The 18,703-nt window shown below is 46.2% G+C and overlaps 1 protein-coding gene across 2 annotated transcripts in view; it reads left to right on the top strand.

Annotated features, from left to right (window-relative positions):
* Positions 1 to 17,591, top strand: part of GEMIN4 (gem nuclear organelle associated protein 4) — a 143,776-nt gene extending 126,185 nt beyond the window's left edge. For both annotated transcript variants that reach the window (XM_069615171.1, XM_069615170.1), the window contains one exon: positions 14,133 to 17,591. In XM_069615171.1, coding sequence (XP_069471272.1) covers positions 14,133 to 17,344 — 3,212 coding nt within the window. In that variant the 3' untranslated portion in view covers positions 17,345 to 17,591. The remainder of the gene's footprint in view (positions 1 to 14,132) is intronic.
* Positions 17,592 to 18,703: the final 1,112 nt, after the last annotated feature.

The following is an 18,703-nucleotide window of genomic DNA, read 5'->3' as shown; positions in this document are numbered from 1 at the left end:
AAAGTGGACGGGTATATTGATAAATATATTTCTACCTTTTAGATATGGCTGAAACATCATGGAGCGTGTTTTATTCCAGCCTGTTTTTGCCACCAGGGCTGGTAGCACTAGAGGTTTTGTGACCAGCCACAGTTTCCTGTCCAATAATATTCAACTCCACTGTCCTAGCCAACCACTCGGACCTCCCACATCCTTTTTACAATGTTTATTTCCAGAACAATTCTTGGGAATCCTAGTCCTTCCAAGCAGAATTGTATACGAAGGCCAGCATCAAGAAAGAAAGTCTATATCCAAGTCCTTACCCCTTCTTTCTGGGGACCACATGGCCTCACCGCCTTTCTCTAGATTTCAGGCTTCCTCCCTTTTCCTTTTAAGTGTCCCAAACGCCTTCTCTTATTCCTCTCTTCCAAGGCCTGGGGGCTCTCGTCCTCTGTTACACATCCCCTCTTCCAGGAATCACTCACTCTCTCTCTCACTTCCTTGGAAACCCAGAAAAGGAGTGTGCTACGGTGATCGCCTCCACCTCTCTGGAGGGCACCACTCCTGTAAGGGTCTTTTTCTGTTACAATGAATTTGATCCCGGAAGAGGTGGTGTGTCTCTCACTTCACTGTAGCCCACTCTTCTGGGCTCACCAGGCTCTCCTCCCCCCTCACTGGGCATACTCCTCCTGAGGATCAAGGGACTTTGCTTTTCGTTTTTTTTACACATCCCCTCATCTGGCGATCATAATCACACTCTTGCTTACTACTTTTAACCCAGATCTCTCTTTAGGGTCAGGGTGTCTCTGGCGTGCCTTTCTTCTGGTCTCAGGGGGCTCTTCTCGCTGAAGCACACTCTTGCCAGGGCCTCCAGGTGCTCGAGCCCCTCTCTATGGCACACAACCCTCTTCTGTGATTCAATGCCCTCCCACCCCCTTTTCAATGGGGTATACCACACTTCTGGTGTTCAAGGTGTTCTCCTTCTCACTGAAACAATTCACATTACTGCAATTCAAGGGCCTTTCTCTTCCCCCACCAATTCCCCACTGGGGCACAGCCCATTTTCTGGCTACAAGGAGCTTCCCTTCCTCTAGCTCTGCAACTTCCTCCTCCTCCGATACCAGCCCAGAGACACTGCCTGTGATTTTTAGCAGTAGTGTTAAAACCTGCACCATCCTTTGCTGAGACAAACTTCCAAAGTTATTGGATAATTGGTTTACTAGTTCAATCCAGGAGCTTGCTGCCATTTTGGATTTCTTTGTTTGTTTCTAGGTCAGGGGCTTGTGTTTGCCTGCTGCTCTGCAGCCCTCTTGCCTGCCTGCCTGCTCAGTGTCTTCCCTGCAACGATGTTACTTTAGTGGGTTTCTTGTGTCTGGATGGCTATCATAAGTAACAGGAATACCTTTGGTGAAGTACACACCTGTGAAGAATTGTTTTTCCTTTGGAGAATAGAGAAGGAAGCATTTCTCTCCTTAAATGCTGCTGAGCAGGGAGGAAGGCGTCATCATTCACAAGCATTGCTGTCTGGAGGAAGATGGGGTTTTAATGAATTAGACAATAGGCGTGGATTCCTAAAGAAAAAAAGCTTAAGGGAACCCTATAAATTTGCTAGTGTTTCCCCATAGTGTCTTTATTTGAATCCCAGGTTGACGTTCTGGAATTCGCTCCAAGTCTTGAAACTCTAAACATGGCACATCCTGGGAGATGCAGCTCTCAATTTCCTGTTTCTTTTGGCCCTGTTAATTACTAATTAGTTCTCTTGGGGTTCTGGGATGTTCTGTCTTGCATCCAGGGTCTGATTCAGAGAGACTTTGTTAGGGTCTCTTCGGGGAGAATCCTGTGGGGTTAGTTTGTAAGCCCCCATTCTTGTGCATTAACTGTTCTTGTGGTGGTTATATTTAGGATGCTTCACCAATTGTTTTGGAGTGTGTTGGGATCTGGTCCGTATTACCCTCTGGCAGACAGTGGGCACAAAACTAGGTTGGCACTGTAATTTTGTCACAAGGGGTAGATGAACACCCTGAGGCCCTTCAGCAGAAGCTTTGAGACTTGTTAGGCATAGGCCCCGTGCTATCTGATCCTACAGCTCTGCTTGCAAGTCATGGGTTTGCTGGTTTGAGCATAGGAAATGTGGATCTCTCTACTAACCTGTACAGGCTCCGTGCAAGAGGGGGGGCTAACCAAGTCTAGGTATTTTTCAAATCCCAAGGTCGACTTATTGGCCAAATATGTTACCCATTGCCAGCTCGCTGCAAGCATTGACCAGTTTGACCTCAATAGCCTCCTGTGGGGCTCTCTTGATTTTTTCCACATCACTCTTTGTGATGACCATGGGAATATACCATAAATCCTCCATGTTCAACTCCCACAAGTATTTTTTTAACATAAACAAACCAGGGCAATGATCTGCCACCCTCAGAATACAACATGTATGTAACTGCCTCACGATACACCTTGAGCTCAGGGGTTGTCCACGATCTCGCCCAATAGAGCACTGGCCTAAGGGTGACATCACCGTAAATTGGTCTAAGACCCAATTTTAGATAAATAGTGTAGCCTGGGCATACTGTTGACCTACCAAGCAGACGTTTAAGAAAACATCTTTCAGCCAAGCTCAATTTACTACTAGGTTAATATTCCCAGGTCTCCGCATCATGCAAAGCTGCAGAGTTTTCCTGGGCAGCATACGTTGTAAGATCTGGCTTCATTGCACCACGGCCATGAGCAAGAAAGAATCTCCAAAACTGAAGTTTTCCTACCATACTGTTAGAGCCTTGCAGGTCCATAATTTCTACTGCTTCTAGTTTGGTAGCAGGAGAACATCTGATGGTGTATTTGGTCAAAAGTGTTTGTCTTGAGGTTCCCTCATGTCCTAAATATTCTTGCATGTGAAATGGGGTTTCTGATGCTTGTTAATCTTCTTGGAATCGCATGCTGTGCATATAGTCTGGCATCTAGTGGTAACCGCAGAGTATTGCCTCTTCTCTTTCGAGGATCGAAAGGGGACGTCGGCATAGGTGTGTCTGTAACACTTTCCCTAACGTGACGTGTAGTGTACTCAGAAATTATCACGCGTTGAGGTCCCTCAGATTCTTTTTTTGCACCCAGCTAGCTGGTCGCCTTATGCGGAGATCTACCTAAATTGCTAATTTGTTAAAATCCCGACCTTTGGTCATTTATACAACATTCGTCCCCTCTTCGACGATTACTGAACCGCTGCCGAAGACAGAACAACGGACTTCGACAGCTGGCGTTCCGGTCGATGCTGTCGACGGCGTGCCCGGGCCTTCTGGCCGGCCTACACAGTAGGGAGAGTGGGGTCTGGGGGTTTCCTTTCTTTTAAGAATGTTTTTCCTTCTCCCCTCTCTTTGCCCCTTTGGTATTGTCGTCGCTTTTGTTTACCTGCGCTATGGACAGGACTCACTTTAAATTTTGCCCTTCCTGTAAAGGAAAATTTCCCTGGAAAGACTAGCACCCTCGGTGCAATAAGTGACTCCCCCCCTCAATCGCGTTGAGGCATCCTGTCTGCACCTTATGCTCCTACGGCCTTAGACCATAAAGGAGCATTGTGTAAAATGGTGGGCGGCATATGCGATGTCGCAGGCCGAAGGTAGTGCCACAGCCGCCGAAAGGGATGAGGCCCATAGCGACGACCATGGCTCCGACACAGACGCCATTGACCTTACAACGGAGCAGACCTGCTCCAAGACGTCCGTCCCCGATAGGCACAACGCAAGTTCTGCTATGGGGAAGTTAGACGCCCGGCGACGAGGACGCACCCACATCACATGGGACTGAATACACAACCCCCGGTACTGCCGCAACCTCTCAGTCGAAGCGGTCGAAGGCGCAAACTGGTGCGTCGGGTTGCTCGACGACACCCGCAGATTCGCAGGATCGGCCTCCCTCCCCGCAACCGCGCCAGCGGCATGCGTCCGGGCACTATGTAAGTAAGGGCGCCAGCACCAAATCCCTCAAGGCCGTCAGCGCGCCTTCCAAGAGTGCGCCGACACTTAAAGCTCTGGTTGCGACCGCCCTCCCAGCCTAAACACCTTCCTGTAACGCCGAGCATCAGCAAAAGCCTCGCGTAGATTGTCTCGGTGGCTGTTAAACCCAAAGATACGTCGAAAGACATCAAAACTCCCGGAAGGGTGGGATCGGCCCAAGAATACGTTGAAAGAGACGCCAGAATGCCCCAAAGAGCGACAGGACTTTACAGAGAATCCCCAGCCTTTGTCTAAGACTCTCAGTGAAAAACCTTGATGTTCTAGGCTGCAGGATCCTACAGAGGAACCCTTCCACCCTCCCCCCCCCCCCCTTAGACACCTCAGTGTCATCTATATAGACTAGGGAGAAATGTGAGGGTTGTATGAACGGCTAGAAAAATGTTGTAGATTTTTCAGAGCGGTTCACTCCAAAAAGGCCTTGTGAGACGATCCCTTATGATGTACCCACAGTAACTAAATACCAGTGGACCTCAGACCCTCTCCATGAGGAGGTCTTCGACCTATCCAATCCTGAAGAGGTTCATATTGACTCTTATATACAAGGGGTTGACACTTGAGCACAGGGGGATGATCTGTTCGATGATTCTCATGATCACACCCCGGATTGGGGAGATGACCAACCAGTTGATAAGAACTCACCTTGGCTATCCCCTACCCCGGACCCAGATGCCATTTGCCTTGACCCTCACTTGTCTCCTCCTCTGCGTCAAGCTTCTCCTGTGATGTCCAAATGGCGTTTAATGCCGTTCTTAGGAAGGCGACTGAGCACTTCCAAATAGCCACACAGGAGGCAGTGGTAGACTCAGATTTTGTGGAGGACATTTTAAAAGAAAAGCCTCTAGCTAACCAAGCTATTCCCCTTCTCAATTCCATCAAGAGGTGCATTGCCCCCTCTTTACTGACACCCTCAAACCAGAGCTGTTAATCCTAGGGTGGAGAAACTTTTTCGGCCCTCTTCAACCGATCCCCGATCTATTGGGGGTCATGCCACACCAGACTCTCTGGTGGTCACAATGACAAAGAAGAGGGTGGGGTCCCCTTGTCTACAGGCGAATCGCCACCAGACAGAGTGTAAAAAGTTGTATGCTTTAGGAAAAAGAATCACCACTGCTGCGGCTTAGGCCAAGCGCATAGCCAATAATACCATGCTCTTGGCTAGTTATTCAGATGTCCAGTGGAACCTACTGCAAGAGGGTCTGCAGGAAGTCGCAGAACCAGTGCGCTCCCGCCTACTAGCAATCATGTCAGAGGGCAAACATGTTAATCAAAACATCCTCAAGAATCCTTGGATGCTGCTGAAACAGCTGGTCGTACCCTGGCATAAGGTACCATTTTAAAGCTACATGCCTGGTTGAGGAACTCCGGGTTCAAACCCGAAACTCAAGCGTCATTGATCAACAAACCTGTGGAAGATTAATCTGTTTGGAAAGGTGGTTGACGAGGCGCTAGAGACCGGCAAGAAGGAACACGAGACCCTCAGATCTTTGAACCAGATTACTCAAAGACCTTTTCAACAGAGAGGGGCGGGGGGAGTTCTCGCTGCTCCTTTCACGGGCAATCCTATCAACGTTCCCCACCTAATCAGTATGGCTCTGGAAACAATTGGTCTTCGGGACAAGGTTCTAACACCCACAGTACTTACCCTCCCAGAGGACAACGTCGGGGAAAGGGAAGGGGTCGTAATGCTACCCCTAGAGGCTCCCCGGCCTCTCATCAAAATTGACTCTCGAATCTGGGTCCCCTCCCATGCCTCCCCGGTCAGGGGACGCTTAACATCATTCCTGAGCTAGTTATGACAAATTCAATAGAGAAATGTTTTGGTTCTCTCATTCACATTTTAGGTTGGATGCAATTCCTACGGGAACACAAGGTAGATTTACATATTAAGATGTTTGGGGCTGTTTTGACACATTAGACATTATATGATTGCTATGAATGCATAATTTTACATAAGTTGACTCATGTATATGGTATTACCTTGTACCTTTTTTCCTTTTTTCTCTTGTATACTTTTTGGGTCCTGACATAACCAACTATGGTGCATGTATCCTTTGATGGTTAAAATTAATTGAAATGTGTTTGATTTGGAACTTGAAATGGGGTTGAAACCACCTGGTGCACAATGGATAATGGTTGTCCTGACAGACCTGGGCCTCTATCATGTGAACAATGCATTGCTGTATCAATTGTTAATTTATTTGGGATATATTGTGTATTATTTTCACTGCCTTGAAAAAGAGCAACGCTCGAAACACGTGTCGGTTGGTTTAGAAGACCATTCACTTTTTGAAAACCAAACATTAAAACAAATCGTTTGGACACTGGCGCAGTGTGGCTCTATCGTTGTAATTTAAATACAACATAGAGAGCGTAGCAAGATGAAGAGGGGAGTGAGAATTGGTTCATAGCCACAAAGATAGCAATGAAGAATGTAAAGTACTAGCAGCTGAGTCAGGAGAAAAGAGCGAGATTGGAGGAAGAGAAGAATTCAAAGACGAGATAAAAGATGGAGAATTGAAAGAAGAAAGATTATGACTAGTAATTGTAGTCGGAGAGACCTGGGGGGCAGGAGGAGAAGGAAAGAAGTAGGTGATCAGAAGCATATTCGGGGGAAGAGGAGACTGGGGTGGCGGGGAGAGGGAAATTAAGAAGATTAAGTCTAGGCAGGCACCAGACTGATGAGGAGGAGAAAGGAAGTGCAAGTGATCAGAGTCAATGATTGAGAGCAGCAGAGGGAATGATGAGTTAGTGGTGGGAGATTAACATCCCCAAGAAGAAAGGAAGGGGTTGGGGGAGATCAGAACATCAAGATGTTAAAGAAAGTCAGTAATTGGACCAGGGGCACGATGGACAACAAGAAGAGAGACCGGCAAAGGATTAGTAGAGGAAAAGTGTTTTTTAAAGGAAGGGAAGGGAAGCTTGGCAGGGAGGTAGAAGTCCAGTGCCCCCCCCCCTTCCTTAAGTGGGCAGGGGTATGAGAGAAGGAAGTGGAGGCAGCTGTGTTAAGTTATCGGGGGTGTTCCAAGTTTCAGTTAAAGGGAAAATTAGAGCAAATAAATAAATCAAGAATAGTGTCATTTTTTGCAGTCACAGCACACTTTTAAGAGACCAAAGTGGAATTGGGGAGAGCGTCAGAGGGAATGGAAGGACAGGAAAAATTTGAATCATTGCGTAAGCAACCAGAGGATCGCAAGGGAGAAGTGCGAAAGGTTATCCTAGATGGGATAGGACAAGGCATGAAGACGGAGAGAAGAATAGCTGGTAGATAAGTAGAAGAGTAAATGTGTAGTCGGCGCATGATCTACCACAAACAGGAATAAATAATGAAGTTTGAAGCTTATTTAGGAGGTCTCCCTTTGAGTGGGGTGCCCAGGGCTAAAGGAGTGCAAGGGGGCACTTCCTAAAGTAGCAGTCACGTGGAAAACGTGCCACTCACTAAGCACGCGTGGAGGGACAAGGTTGAGGAACCCGCTGTAGTGGCGATGTAATTGCCACAAGAAGCCAATTTGGAGGTTCACGAACTGAGGCACAGCGTCAGCAACAGATAACAATTGGAGAACAGCGCAAATACACGCAACGACCAGCAAGTAGTGAGGTTGATCACAGGGCAGTTCCAGTTCCTAATATGGCCCAAGACCAGTCCAGAGAAGTGCAAAGTTGGAAAGCCTGAAAAGATGGTAACGTGGCGACAGTGGAGGATGGTAATTCTAAAGTCCCAGTCAGAGATCCAGGCACAGGCCGCCGAGGATAACTGGTATTGAGCACTCTTTTGCTGAGATCTTGTGAACTGTGTCACATCCTGAGGTGGACTACATCCGGAGAAGTAGGCGAAGAGGCTGTGGATACCAACCCAGTCGTTAGCAGCAAGGTGGGGGCGGAGGCTGAGCCGGGAAAACTGGGTGCACAAGGGGCTCAAAAGCTACCTGCTCACTCACTCCTGGTGCCACACATAGACCCAAGCTACCATATGAAAGGAAATAGTGGCTGTGGGGAGGCTGTGCACAGATGTATAAATAGTGGGAACTTGGAGGTAAGGAGCAAAGTCCCAGAAGACAACAGGGAAAGCTTGAGTCTGAGATGGACTATAGGCACGCTACAGGTGTGCCATCAAGGCACCATAAGCACCAATTGCCTTCACAGCATCTGCACCACTGCTACTTTCCACCATTGGTTGCCCCGCTCAACTTGTCCGCACCTGCCGGCCAGTGGCGATCAGGGTTAGAGCCTACCAACCCCTGAAGTAGCAGGGCTCGAGGAGGCTTACAAAAGGATGCAGGAGAGCTTGATGCAAGCGCCCTAAATATTATAGCCTTCTGGCATTTTGTTTTGCAATGTATAAAAACTGAATCCAATCTAACTGAATTTGCTGTTCTTTCTGATTTTCCTTTGATATGTGCAGTAACCAGTTAATGGTATGAATTGGTTAAGGTCACTTTGCAAATTGTCTTCCTATATTTTCTATTTCTTTTTAGAAAGGTTTTCATCCATAACTTTGGATAGATGGGTTAAATGAACTGTGATTTCAACCTGTGACAGGAAATCCTTTTTTTGTGGCCATTCATATAGAGATGCTGTGGCCTCCAAAGCAGCCATGTTGAAAGACTTTTTTAAATGGGCAGATCGGTTGAATGCTACTTAGCAAAGAATTAAGCCTGCTTCAGCAGTTTTTTTTTCACAACTTTGAGCAAGCGAAATAGGAACCCACTATATAAAAAAAATGCTAATTATTCATAGTAAATTAAGTATCCAACCTCTTGCTGGTAGATATTGATTTTCTGGGTTTTTTTTCAAACCTTGGTTGATCCCAGCAGCATGACTTTTCAGTAGTCATGATACAAAGGTTGAGGGCTTACAAATGCGCTGTGAAGCACACAAAGGAATGTATAGGATTAGAGGATGGTATGCTTACATTCCTGTGTATACTGAAAAGTTAATTTCTCCCATATATAGAGATACTTTGTGAATAAAAATATTAAACTGCTCAGACAACATTATTATAAACCATGAGTACATATTCATGGGGGAAAAAAAGGTGCTCTGACAGACGAAGTGCTGTTTCCAAACAAAGAATAACCTATGTGCACAGTAGAAGAAAGCGGAAGACATTTTAACATTTTTTATGATATGATCCGAGTAAGATAATACTGACCAGCAAATGTCAGTAAAGATTCTACATCAAAATGTGTCTACATTCATGTTTGTCCCTCTTGAGATTAATAACAGAGATGTTCATCAGGACGCACAATCCTTCATGAATGTTGATATACGTTTGAATGTGGATAGTATAGGAGCTCGAAGTATCTGCATCCGAGAGCTTCCCTTTTTTTTAATGTTTCGGATTAGAGGATGGTCTTTTGCAAGCGGACTATGGTAGAGGAACTAAGGTGAGAAGATCTTGTCCCATATGGGCTTTAAATATTGTTCAGGCAGCTCCACCCACTCCTCTACCCATAGCCGGAGGTCCTTATTTGTTTGCTTGGGAGGCCTATGCCATATTTCAGAAGGACAAAGTAGTTATTTGGATCCCTAAATTGTATTTGATTCCTGGGAGATTTAGAGATCAACCAAGAAATCCTCTAACCCTCACTTATTGAACCAATTGAATGCTTAAAGAGGCCTGCATCTTCTCAAGCATCTCAATGTGAGAGAGGCTCTAACATTCTAATATTAATTTTCCAAGTGAGCAGGCTGTCTAGGCTTTTCCAGCCCAATTTATGGTATTGTATGCTGGAAGCATATCTAATTCAGGCGAACCTTCCTCTGGCAGTTATTTGGTTCATAACTTTAGGGAAAATGCAGGCCAAGTTGAAGCAGCTATGACTTGCACCTGATGGTCCATTACTCCACATGCAGTTTGACAACTGCATTTTATTGAAACCCTCCCCCGGCCTGCCCTAAATGAGGACCCCCTCCATTATACCCTATGTTTAGCCCCCTCACATCCCACTTCCTATAGTATTCAACACCTTGTGCTTCTATAACTACCCCCTGTTCACTCATGTTAAATAATTGCATTTTTCGAAACTTGTGTCCTGAAAATATAATTAGTTAGCAGGGATTTGTGATATTGACGGCATGCAAGGAAACGTGGATATGATATTTGCTCGTACACAAGTGTTTCAGAGCGTGACGAGGCAAGGGTGTGGAACAAGGGAGGACAAAGCAACGATCTTACTAGTCTCAGTGACCTTGAGAAAGCGCAAGCGCAAGTGCAGGTGAGAGGAAAGAGGGGAAAGTGCAAGGGAGAGGGGAGAAGTGGAAAGTGCTTAGTAAGGGATAAAACGCAACAACTGGTAGTGCAGCCAGCAAGGTGGCAAGTGCAAGGTTAAAGCACAGACAAGGGGTGTCTGATAAGTGCAGGCAAGGGGACTATAGGGTTGCAGATACAGACCCAAGTGCAAGGGTTGCCAGGAGGCAGTTCAGGTGTGTGGCAGGGTGGCCAGGGACTTGGGCCTGAAATCAGGTGGTAACCAGGTGCACAGAGCCGAAGCAGACACATCAGCAGGGGAGAGGAAGGGCGAAGGCTGAAACTTGAGCAGCACCTCAAGACCTTCCTCTTTGCTTCTGAGTGGCAGGGAGGCTGTTCCAGAGGGAGGCCCCAGCCAAGGACAGAGATCTACCCCCAAATCGTTGCTTGGAGAAGCGACTGACTCTGAGGGAGTTGGAGGTGGAGGAGCGAAGAGCTCGAGTGGGAAGGTATTTACACAGGGATTGTTGAAGGTATTTTGAACCCAGGCCCCAGAAAGCCTTGTGGACAATGCAGAGGGTCTTGAGTTTGATTCTTGCAGCCACTGGGAACCAATGAAGAGATTTCAGGGCTGGAGATATGATCCCAGGGCTTGAGGCCAAGGACCAGTCTCACAGTCCTGTTCTGGATGAGCCGTAGGGGGCGGAGAGTACAAGCAGGCAGATTTAGAAAAAGGTTGTTGTATTAGTCCAGCCTGGAGAGAACTAGAGCTCTAGAGACGGTAAGCTTCTGGGGGAAGGAGAGGAAAGGAAGAATACCTTTTGAGGAGGTGCGGTTGGTAGATTGACTTTGATCCTTGGCTGATTAGACACCTGGAGTCTATTGGCTTTTTGTGAGCAGTTGAGCCGCTTTCACGGTTGAGATCCAGGAGAGAGCCATCTGATGACTGCAACTGCCTAACGATCAACAGCGTCTGAATTTTAACGGCTTCAATCATCATGTTAGTTGCATGACAAACGGGAGAAGAGTGAATATATAGACTCAACACCCTGTATCTCGCCCTCCGCCAGATTTCGATACATCTGTACTTACAGCACTGTACGGTTATATTGACTCCTGGAGTCGGGGCTTTGCAGGATCAACAGTGGTCCATTTACATCGAGGATTGTTAAAGTTTATCTCAACACACAGAGTCAGGGGGGGGAGGTGGTGGTGGTGGTGGTGGCGGCGGCGCGGCGGCAACAGCTCTACAATAGTTTCCATCTCGTCTGATTCAATTGTCCAAGCGATCAGTCTAGGTGTCAACCCTTCACTTCTCGCTGGCTTTGAGTCAAGTGAACTGCCGCAGCAGGAATGAGCTGACTGCCGCCGCTCATTGAGAACACTCTCCTGACAATCTTTAGCCGGGATTTCTTTTTTAACAATAGTTTTTGTGTTTGTGTAGTCCTTCAAACAATAACGCTGTAACTCTCTGTGAACTGTTTGTAGGTGAAAGAGCATGCCCCTGAAGAATTTTCCCGTATCTGTGTATGAGAATAATGTGTGAGGAATGAAATGAAACATGTCGGGCTGAACGGGAATTAAGTAGTGTGCAAATCATTGGTCAGTTGAGAATTTAAGTTTGGACTTTGGTTGACCCCAGATAGTGATTTATCACATGTCCATTTAGTAAACCTTCTTTATTCTGGTTTACATTTATTTTCTATTCCTGTGTGTGCTTTGCCCCCTTTTTGGACTGCAGTTTGCTGTTGACTTTAAGAATTATAATTTTGAAGGTCCTTTTTAGAAGTCTATTATCATGTTAATGATTGTGAATTATTATAATAAAATTGATTTTTCTATTTCGAGTGTGATCTAGTGGTTGGTTTAATTTTTCATTACACTTGGTTCACCAAACCCTTAGTTGAATGTTGTAGTAACCTCAACTTCTTGTCATAGGCTAGGACTGCGAGAGGAAGGTTCCCACCTGTGCTCAGACACTGCTCGCCAAACTTTTTTTGTGTGTAAATTATAGGGTTACCTATGTTGGGGAGTACAGTTGGTGTAGCAGTTTAAATATTGCCCCACACCTCCTTTGTGTTATATGACTTCTTAGAGATGTCTGAGATTTGAGGAGAGAAGGAGAGTGTGGAGTCGAAGATGACCCCGAGGTTCTTAGCCTCACAGGTGGGAGGAGGAAGAGGGTCAAGGGACGCAGGCCAGAGATAGATAGTAAAGGAGGGTGCAGTTGTGCCGATGAGGCAGAATGTTAGTCTTACTGGCATTCAGGCAGAGATCATTGGCGGCACACCACTCCTCGATAGTAGACAGTCTGAGATGAGAGAAGGAGAAGAGGTGGCAGAGGGAAGCCTGAAAACGAGTTGAGTGTCATCCACATAACACTGAAAGTTGGGGCCAAGAGCTGCAATGCGGTGGGCAAGGTGTGCCAGGTAGTGGTTTAACAGCCAGGGAGAGAGGTTGGACCCCTGGGGAGTACCACAAGTAGAGAGTGAGATGGAGGAAAGGAAGGACCCAAGTTGGACCTTGGAGGGTCAATCGGAGAACAAAGGGGTCAGCCAGGCTAGCCAGGCCCTGATCGGTGATACCCAGGTTATCACAGAGACGGTTGAGCAGGATGGCATGGTTGACCATGTTAAAGGCAGAAGAGAGATTGAGTAGGATGAGGACAGAAGGGATGTTTGAGTCCAGGTTTGGAGAGCAGGTCTTCACGGATGTTCAGGAGAGCAGTTTCCGTGCTTCTGGCAGCTCAAAGCCAGACTGATGGTCATGGAGACAACCAACAGAATCGATGTGAAGATTAAGCTGGGAGATGGCCAGCTTTTCCAGGAGTTTGCCCGGGAAGGGAGTGATGAATATCGAGCGATAGTTAGCCAGGCATGAGGGGTCGGCTGTGGGTTTCTTGAGAAGAGGGTGCACAAGAGAGTGCTTCAGAGGAGAAGAGAAGGCCCCAGAGGCGAAGGAGCGGTTGCAGATGTCGGCCAGAGCATGAACAAGGGTGTCAATGTGGTCCTTGATAGTTTTAGATGAACATGGAAGAACCTGTTTTGACAAGACTTTCATAGATCGGACTAGTCTAGAAACCTTGTCGGGGGAGAACAGAGGGAGGGGGTGCGGCTGCATGAGGGCCAGATTTAGCAGATGGAGAAGGGGGAATATGAGGACAGGACGAGAGGGTGGACAGGATGTCCTGGGTTTTTTAGATGAAATGAGAGGCGAGGGCCGGGGAGGCGACAGGAGAGGTAGAGACTGCAGCAGGGTTGGCCAGCTCCTTGCAGATTTTAATGAGTTTGGCCGGGTTGTTAGATGCTGCAGAGACACAGGCTTGGATGTGGGCTCTCTTCTTAGTTCAGGCAAGGAGTCCGTATTGCCTTTAGGAGCATTCCAACAAGATGCCTTTTAGATCTAATCAGCTGAGTTGCATCTTGGGCTGTGCTACTTGCTTTTAATAAGCAATACTCCCTTAACCCTTTTTCCAACTCGGATGACTCTTTTGGTCAGACATTGCTCAAGACCCTTTTTGCTTGGAGTACAGTTGAGCCATCCTCCCTATAATGACTCCTAGTTGCTGTCAACTGTATCCAAGGATGTGGAAGGACAATAGGGCATATAAATAAGTGTATGCCACTCACCATAGTGACACTGCTAGTCCATGTTTCTATTTCAAAAGGCAATCCAGCCACAATTTCCTAATTCATTCTCAGGAGAAATGAAAAGTGGTTCTCAGTATCAGGGTATGGATATCACAGGGATCTAAAGTAAGGGGAACCTGACAGTGTATGAGTCATCACATTAAGTATTTTAGTTTGTATACCATATTTTCAGCTGCATTTTATTTTTCTGTATTTAATTACCTGTAATCAAATGTTCTTTTTAGATGTATCTGTAAATATCAGTAGCCTATGTTTCCAATGTTTAAAAGATGTAGTATTAAGTGGGTTTGTTATTTTGTCTTTTTACAGGACCCTGGGATATCTGTGAAGAAACCACTGTTCTGCAGGGTGGGTTTCTGTTGGCTGAGAAACTCTATCACCCAAAGCCCCTAAAACACTTGAGCAAGTCTGATTGGGCTGTTGTTGGAGACCCTATTGCCCGTGCTGTGGATGAGATTTGCACTACAAGGTCCTCAGGAAGCAAGCAGACTCGAGAATGGAAGAAGGTGGCCCTGGCTATTGTTTGGGCCAAAGTTCTCAGCTGCCGTTCAGAGGCAGCATTGCCACCTATTTCTAGAGATATTGATAAGAAATGGAAGGAAGATCTCTTCTTTGCCGTGGGGAACATGATCCCAGATATTAATCACACTCTATTATTTGAACTTTTGAAAACACTGAAGAATTCTGGGGAGTTTGTTCAACTCTTGCTGGCACTGCCGGTGGATATCTGTAGCAAAGAAGTCATTTTATTTGTTGAACATGTCCTGCAGGAGAGTACCATGGAAGACATAATGATCTTTTTGGATGTATGGTGGGAAATAATGAAACATGCTGACGTGCAAGAAGATAACCTAGTGGCTGCATTCAAAACTGTGGCATGTCTGAATGTATTTGATTCCTCCGATGGGTTCACACAGCCACCCAAAAGATTTAAGTCTGATTCTGAGGCACCCCAGTCCCCCACCTCTAGTGTTTGTATTTTAGCTCTTTTTCTTGAAGGTCTAAAGAGAATGAAAGCAGATATTGTGCCTCTCAATCTAAGGCATTACGCTCTTGCCAATCTGGCAGACACACTATCAGCATATGCTTTCCAAGATGTAGGGCCTACAATGCTGTCTATTGAGCAGTACTTGGGGAAAATGGCAAAGGTGATCTCAGTTTGGACCTCTGATCCTGAATGTCCACATTACCATAGCAGCTTATTCGAAAAGGTTCAAGAAGCTGAGCGGTATGTCCGTGCAGTAGGACCAACGCCAAAATGTGCGCTGCTCCCAGAAATGAAAAGACTGGGCTTGGGCGTTCTCCAGGACCTGCTCCTTCGTTGGGAAAGCAAGCTGCCATGTGTGGTCCCTGCTGGTAGCAGAAACGACCATGAAAGCTTCAGAACTGCTGACAGCCTGACATCGCTGCTGGAAAAATTAAAGGGTTCCTCAGGGTGTGCAAGTACTTCTGAGGGCGGCACTGTTTCAGAGATGACAGAATTGCAGCACAGCATCACACACTTTTTGGAGAATTTTGCCATTGATAAAAACGTGGATGTCCACATACAGTCTGGAGTCGCCATGAACATAATTGCAAGAAAAATGTACAGACATAAAGAGGTTTGCTCTGTCTTTGCATCCCCGAGTGCATGGGCCTTGTCTTCTGAATGGGTAAACTGCCTTAAGGAAAACGTTGTCCTTTTCCGAGAGCCAGACCTCGTTTTTGCTCTTTTGAAAACTGTCATGGCATCTGTTGACAGCAGCCACGACCAAATACAAAGAGTTAACGCAGCCATGGAAAGTATTTTGATTTGTTTTTCAGAGCTTTTTCTGCCAGATAAAAATAAGGTGCTGTTGGGAGTGCTTTCTACCTGGGGCCGGAAAGGCCTGTCCCAGAAACTGAAGACGTTTATGGCTGGGTTCCAGGAGGAGCTGAACATGGCTTTCAACCAAATCACACAAAGTGCGTCAGACAGTGGGCTTGCAAAAGCTGCCTCTGCTGTGGCTCGTCTGGCTGTGTTACACCCAGAGGCCACGCTTAGGAAAATATGCCACATTGCTATTGGAAACCTAGGTGCTCATACTTTTCTAGCACAGATAATCCAATCCCTTCCAGCGTTCAGTTTTAGGGATGCACAAAACTCTAAGGCCTCGTTATTGGTAGATTGTTTGAAAGAGACCTCCTGGGGGAATTTTTCATCGGATAAGGAAGAGCGGCAGTTTTTCACCTTTCTAACAAGCCTTGTCAAACCCTTAAACGCCCAGGATCCTAGTTCTGTGCCTCTTCTTAGCCCTGAAGAAGTGACACAGGCGCTTGTTCTTCCTTATCTGACGTCCGACTTTACCAATGTTGCACTCTCTCTACAAATTCTTAATGCAGCCTTAAGTGTGGAATCCCCTGAACATAATACAGGTAGGCATTGGGTTATGTCTTGCTCCCCCTTTCCTCTTATTATGTCCCTTTGCAAACTCCTTGACGAATACACAAAATATTGGCAACATTCAGGTGAGCCACAGTGCCTTCCCCTTGAATCCAAGGATTTAATAATCGATGCTCTCCAGAGACTCTGTAAACTGGTTCAGCAAGAGGCGTGGGACTGCTCTGAAACATGGAATAAGTCTCTATTTTGGTTGCACAGAAAGATGGAGCATCTTGATTGGACAGTGGGACTCCGGTTAAAGCCCCTTTTCGGTGACCATTTCAAAAATGAAGTCCCTGCCTCGCTCTTTGAAGTCTGCACACTTTCTGAAAATGATTGGACACCCCTTCACCTGCCGGAGTATGGACCTGGAACAGGCCTTTTAGCATGGATGGAATGCTGCTCCATATCTGCTGAAATGAAAGACCAGATGCTTTCTCTCTTGGCAGTCAATACCAAAAAACCAGAAGACGTCAACTATTTCAGCAAGGGCTTTCTAGTGGCCCTGGTCCAAGTCTTCCCCTGGTGTAATCCACGAGAATGGGATCTCCTTTCCCAGGTGGTCAAAAGCCTCCTGCAGAGACAGTTATTGCATATACCATACACTTTGGAATATGTTCAGTTTATGCCCCTGCTAAACCTTAGACCTTTTGCTCATGACCTTCAGTTTTCTGTGCTCTTGTTACGAGGGTTCCAGTTTCTCTGCAGCTCCAGTTGTTCAGATTGGCTACCCGTTGAAGGATGGAAACACGTTGCGCGATTGTATTGCAGCAGCATAGCGGGCACGCTGGACTCTGTGAAGGCAGTTCTGGCTTCGTATGACCTTCAGAAAGGAGCTAAAGATCATGACCTATTCCAGGAAGCTCTGTTTGTTTACACCCAGGTGTTCTGCCATGTGCTTCACATTGTAGCAATGATGCCTGCCGACACTTGTGAGCCCCTTTACTTCATGTCGCTCGAAATACTTTGCCTCTATGAAGTGGCTGGGGTTGCTGACATTTCAACCAACAGCCTGCTGAGGCGGGCAAATGAAAGACACTTTTTGCATTCCATCACAGAGAACGTCACCAATGAGGAACAGCGAATCACATTGCTCCAAAAAATTAGCAAGCTTAAATAAAACCACAATGGAAATGGTCTAGGATTACAGGGTGGAATTCTGAATGCTTAAACTTTGCCCTCTAAATGGTGGAAGCTTCTATTCCAATTCAGCCAAGAAGTGCTACCATTCAGAAATCAACCCCAAGTTCTAGGAGTGATACGGGACCCAACTTTACAGAATCCTAACTGTTTACATCACAACCTCTAATGTAGCTAACTTTCAGAAAAGTGAAAGCATTTGAAATGGCAATAAAATTTAAATTGAAGATGCGTGGTATTCTCAGACATGTATTTCTGTTTTTTGAGTGTTTGGGATATGGGCGAGTTGCTGTAAACATATGGTCTCCCTTCAGAAAGGTGTGACTGCAAGGAAGGATCTGGAGAAAACGCAGCAGAGAAACTAACATAGTTTGATGTTTCAACTACATTTGTCCTAAGGGAGCTGGGGTGGTGATTGATTGCCCCACAAGCACCTGACACCACTGCTGTAGATTGCACTGGAAGAGAAAGCATACTTGTTGAATATTACCTGTGTGGAGTAATCTGAACATATGCCTGCTGGTTCATATTCTGTGCAGAACAATCGATAGTAGATCTTTGACCCTGTGGCACATACCTTGTACCAGCTAACTTAAGTCGGTCTTTTCACATCAAACCAAAATAGTGCCATCTTGCACGCCGTTTGTTTCCTAAACCCCAATTAGAGGAGTCTTTTGTCGAGGTTATTCTATGTCCAAGTGCTTTTAATGAGCAAATTCAAAATGACCCACAGAATGGTGTGGTTGCTGCTGGATGCTTGAGCGGCATACTGGGTAATATGTCACCCTGCTTCCATGGGCACGCTTCCAACTACTCCTAGTTTAACTGCATTCTCATTCCAGCTGCCATAATTAAGTAGCAGATGGTGACATTTAGAAGGGGTGGGGTTAAAGTGTTTTCCTTGAATTGACTCACGTGCAACTGATGCCAAATCAATGGGGTGGCTTTGCAGAGTTCTTCACCTAAGTAATGGGTGAATTGAGCATTTTACATCTATTCTGTCTGCAAAGAACACATGAAGTGCTCCAATAAAAGCCAGTTCAACAGCAATACACTGTATTTGGCATCAGGTGTTCATGCTGGCTGTGCCAAAAAATATTACGTGGCCCTTCTCCCTGCAATCTGAGTGTGTTTACCTGCTTCCACGCTGGTTGTGCTCAAAGCAAATCCTGAGTCCTGTCAACATAGCACGCCAATTCTGCACCTCCTTTAATTGTAGTTGCTCACAAAAAACACCATGGCCCTCATTAGGACCCTGGCGGAGAGGGTTTTACGCCGGCGTAGTGCATGGCGTACCTCTCCGCCAGACTACGAGTTCCCGTAGCGCCATGGATGATTT

Source organism: Ambystoma mexicanum, chromosome 9, assembly GCF_040938575.1.
Source record: "Ambystoma mexicanum isolate Mex_15411 chromosome 9, UKY_AmexF1_1, whole genome shotgun sequence".
NCBI classification, from domain to species: domain Eukaryota; kingdom Metazoa; phylum Chordata; class Amphibia; order Caudata; family Ambystomatidae; genus Ambystoma; species Ambystoma mexicanum.
The sequence above is the reverse complement of the archived record's forward strand: the minus strand, read 5'-3'. Positions and strand labels throughout refer to the sequence as shown.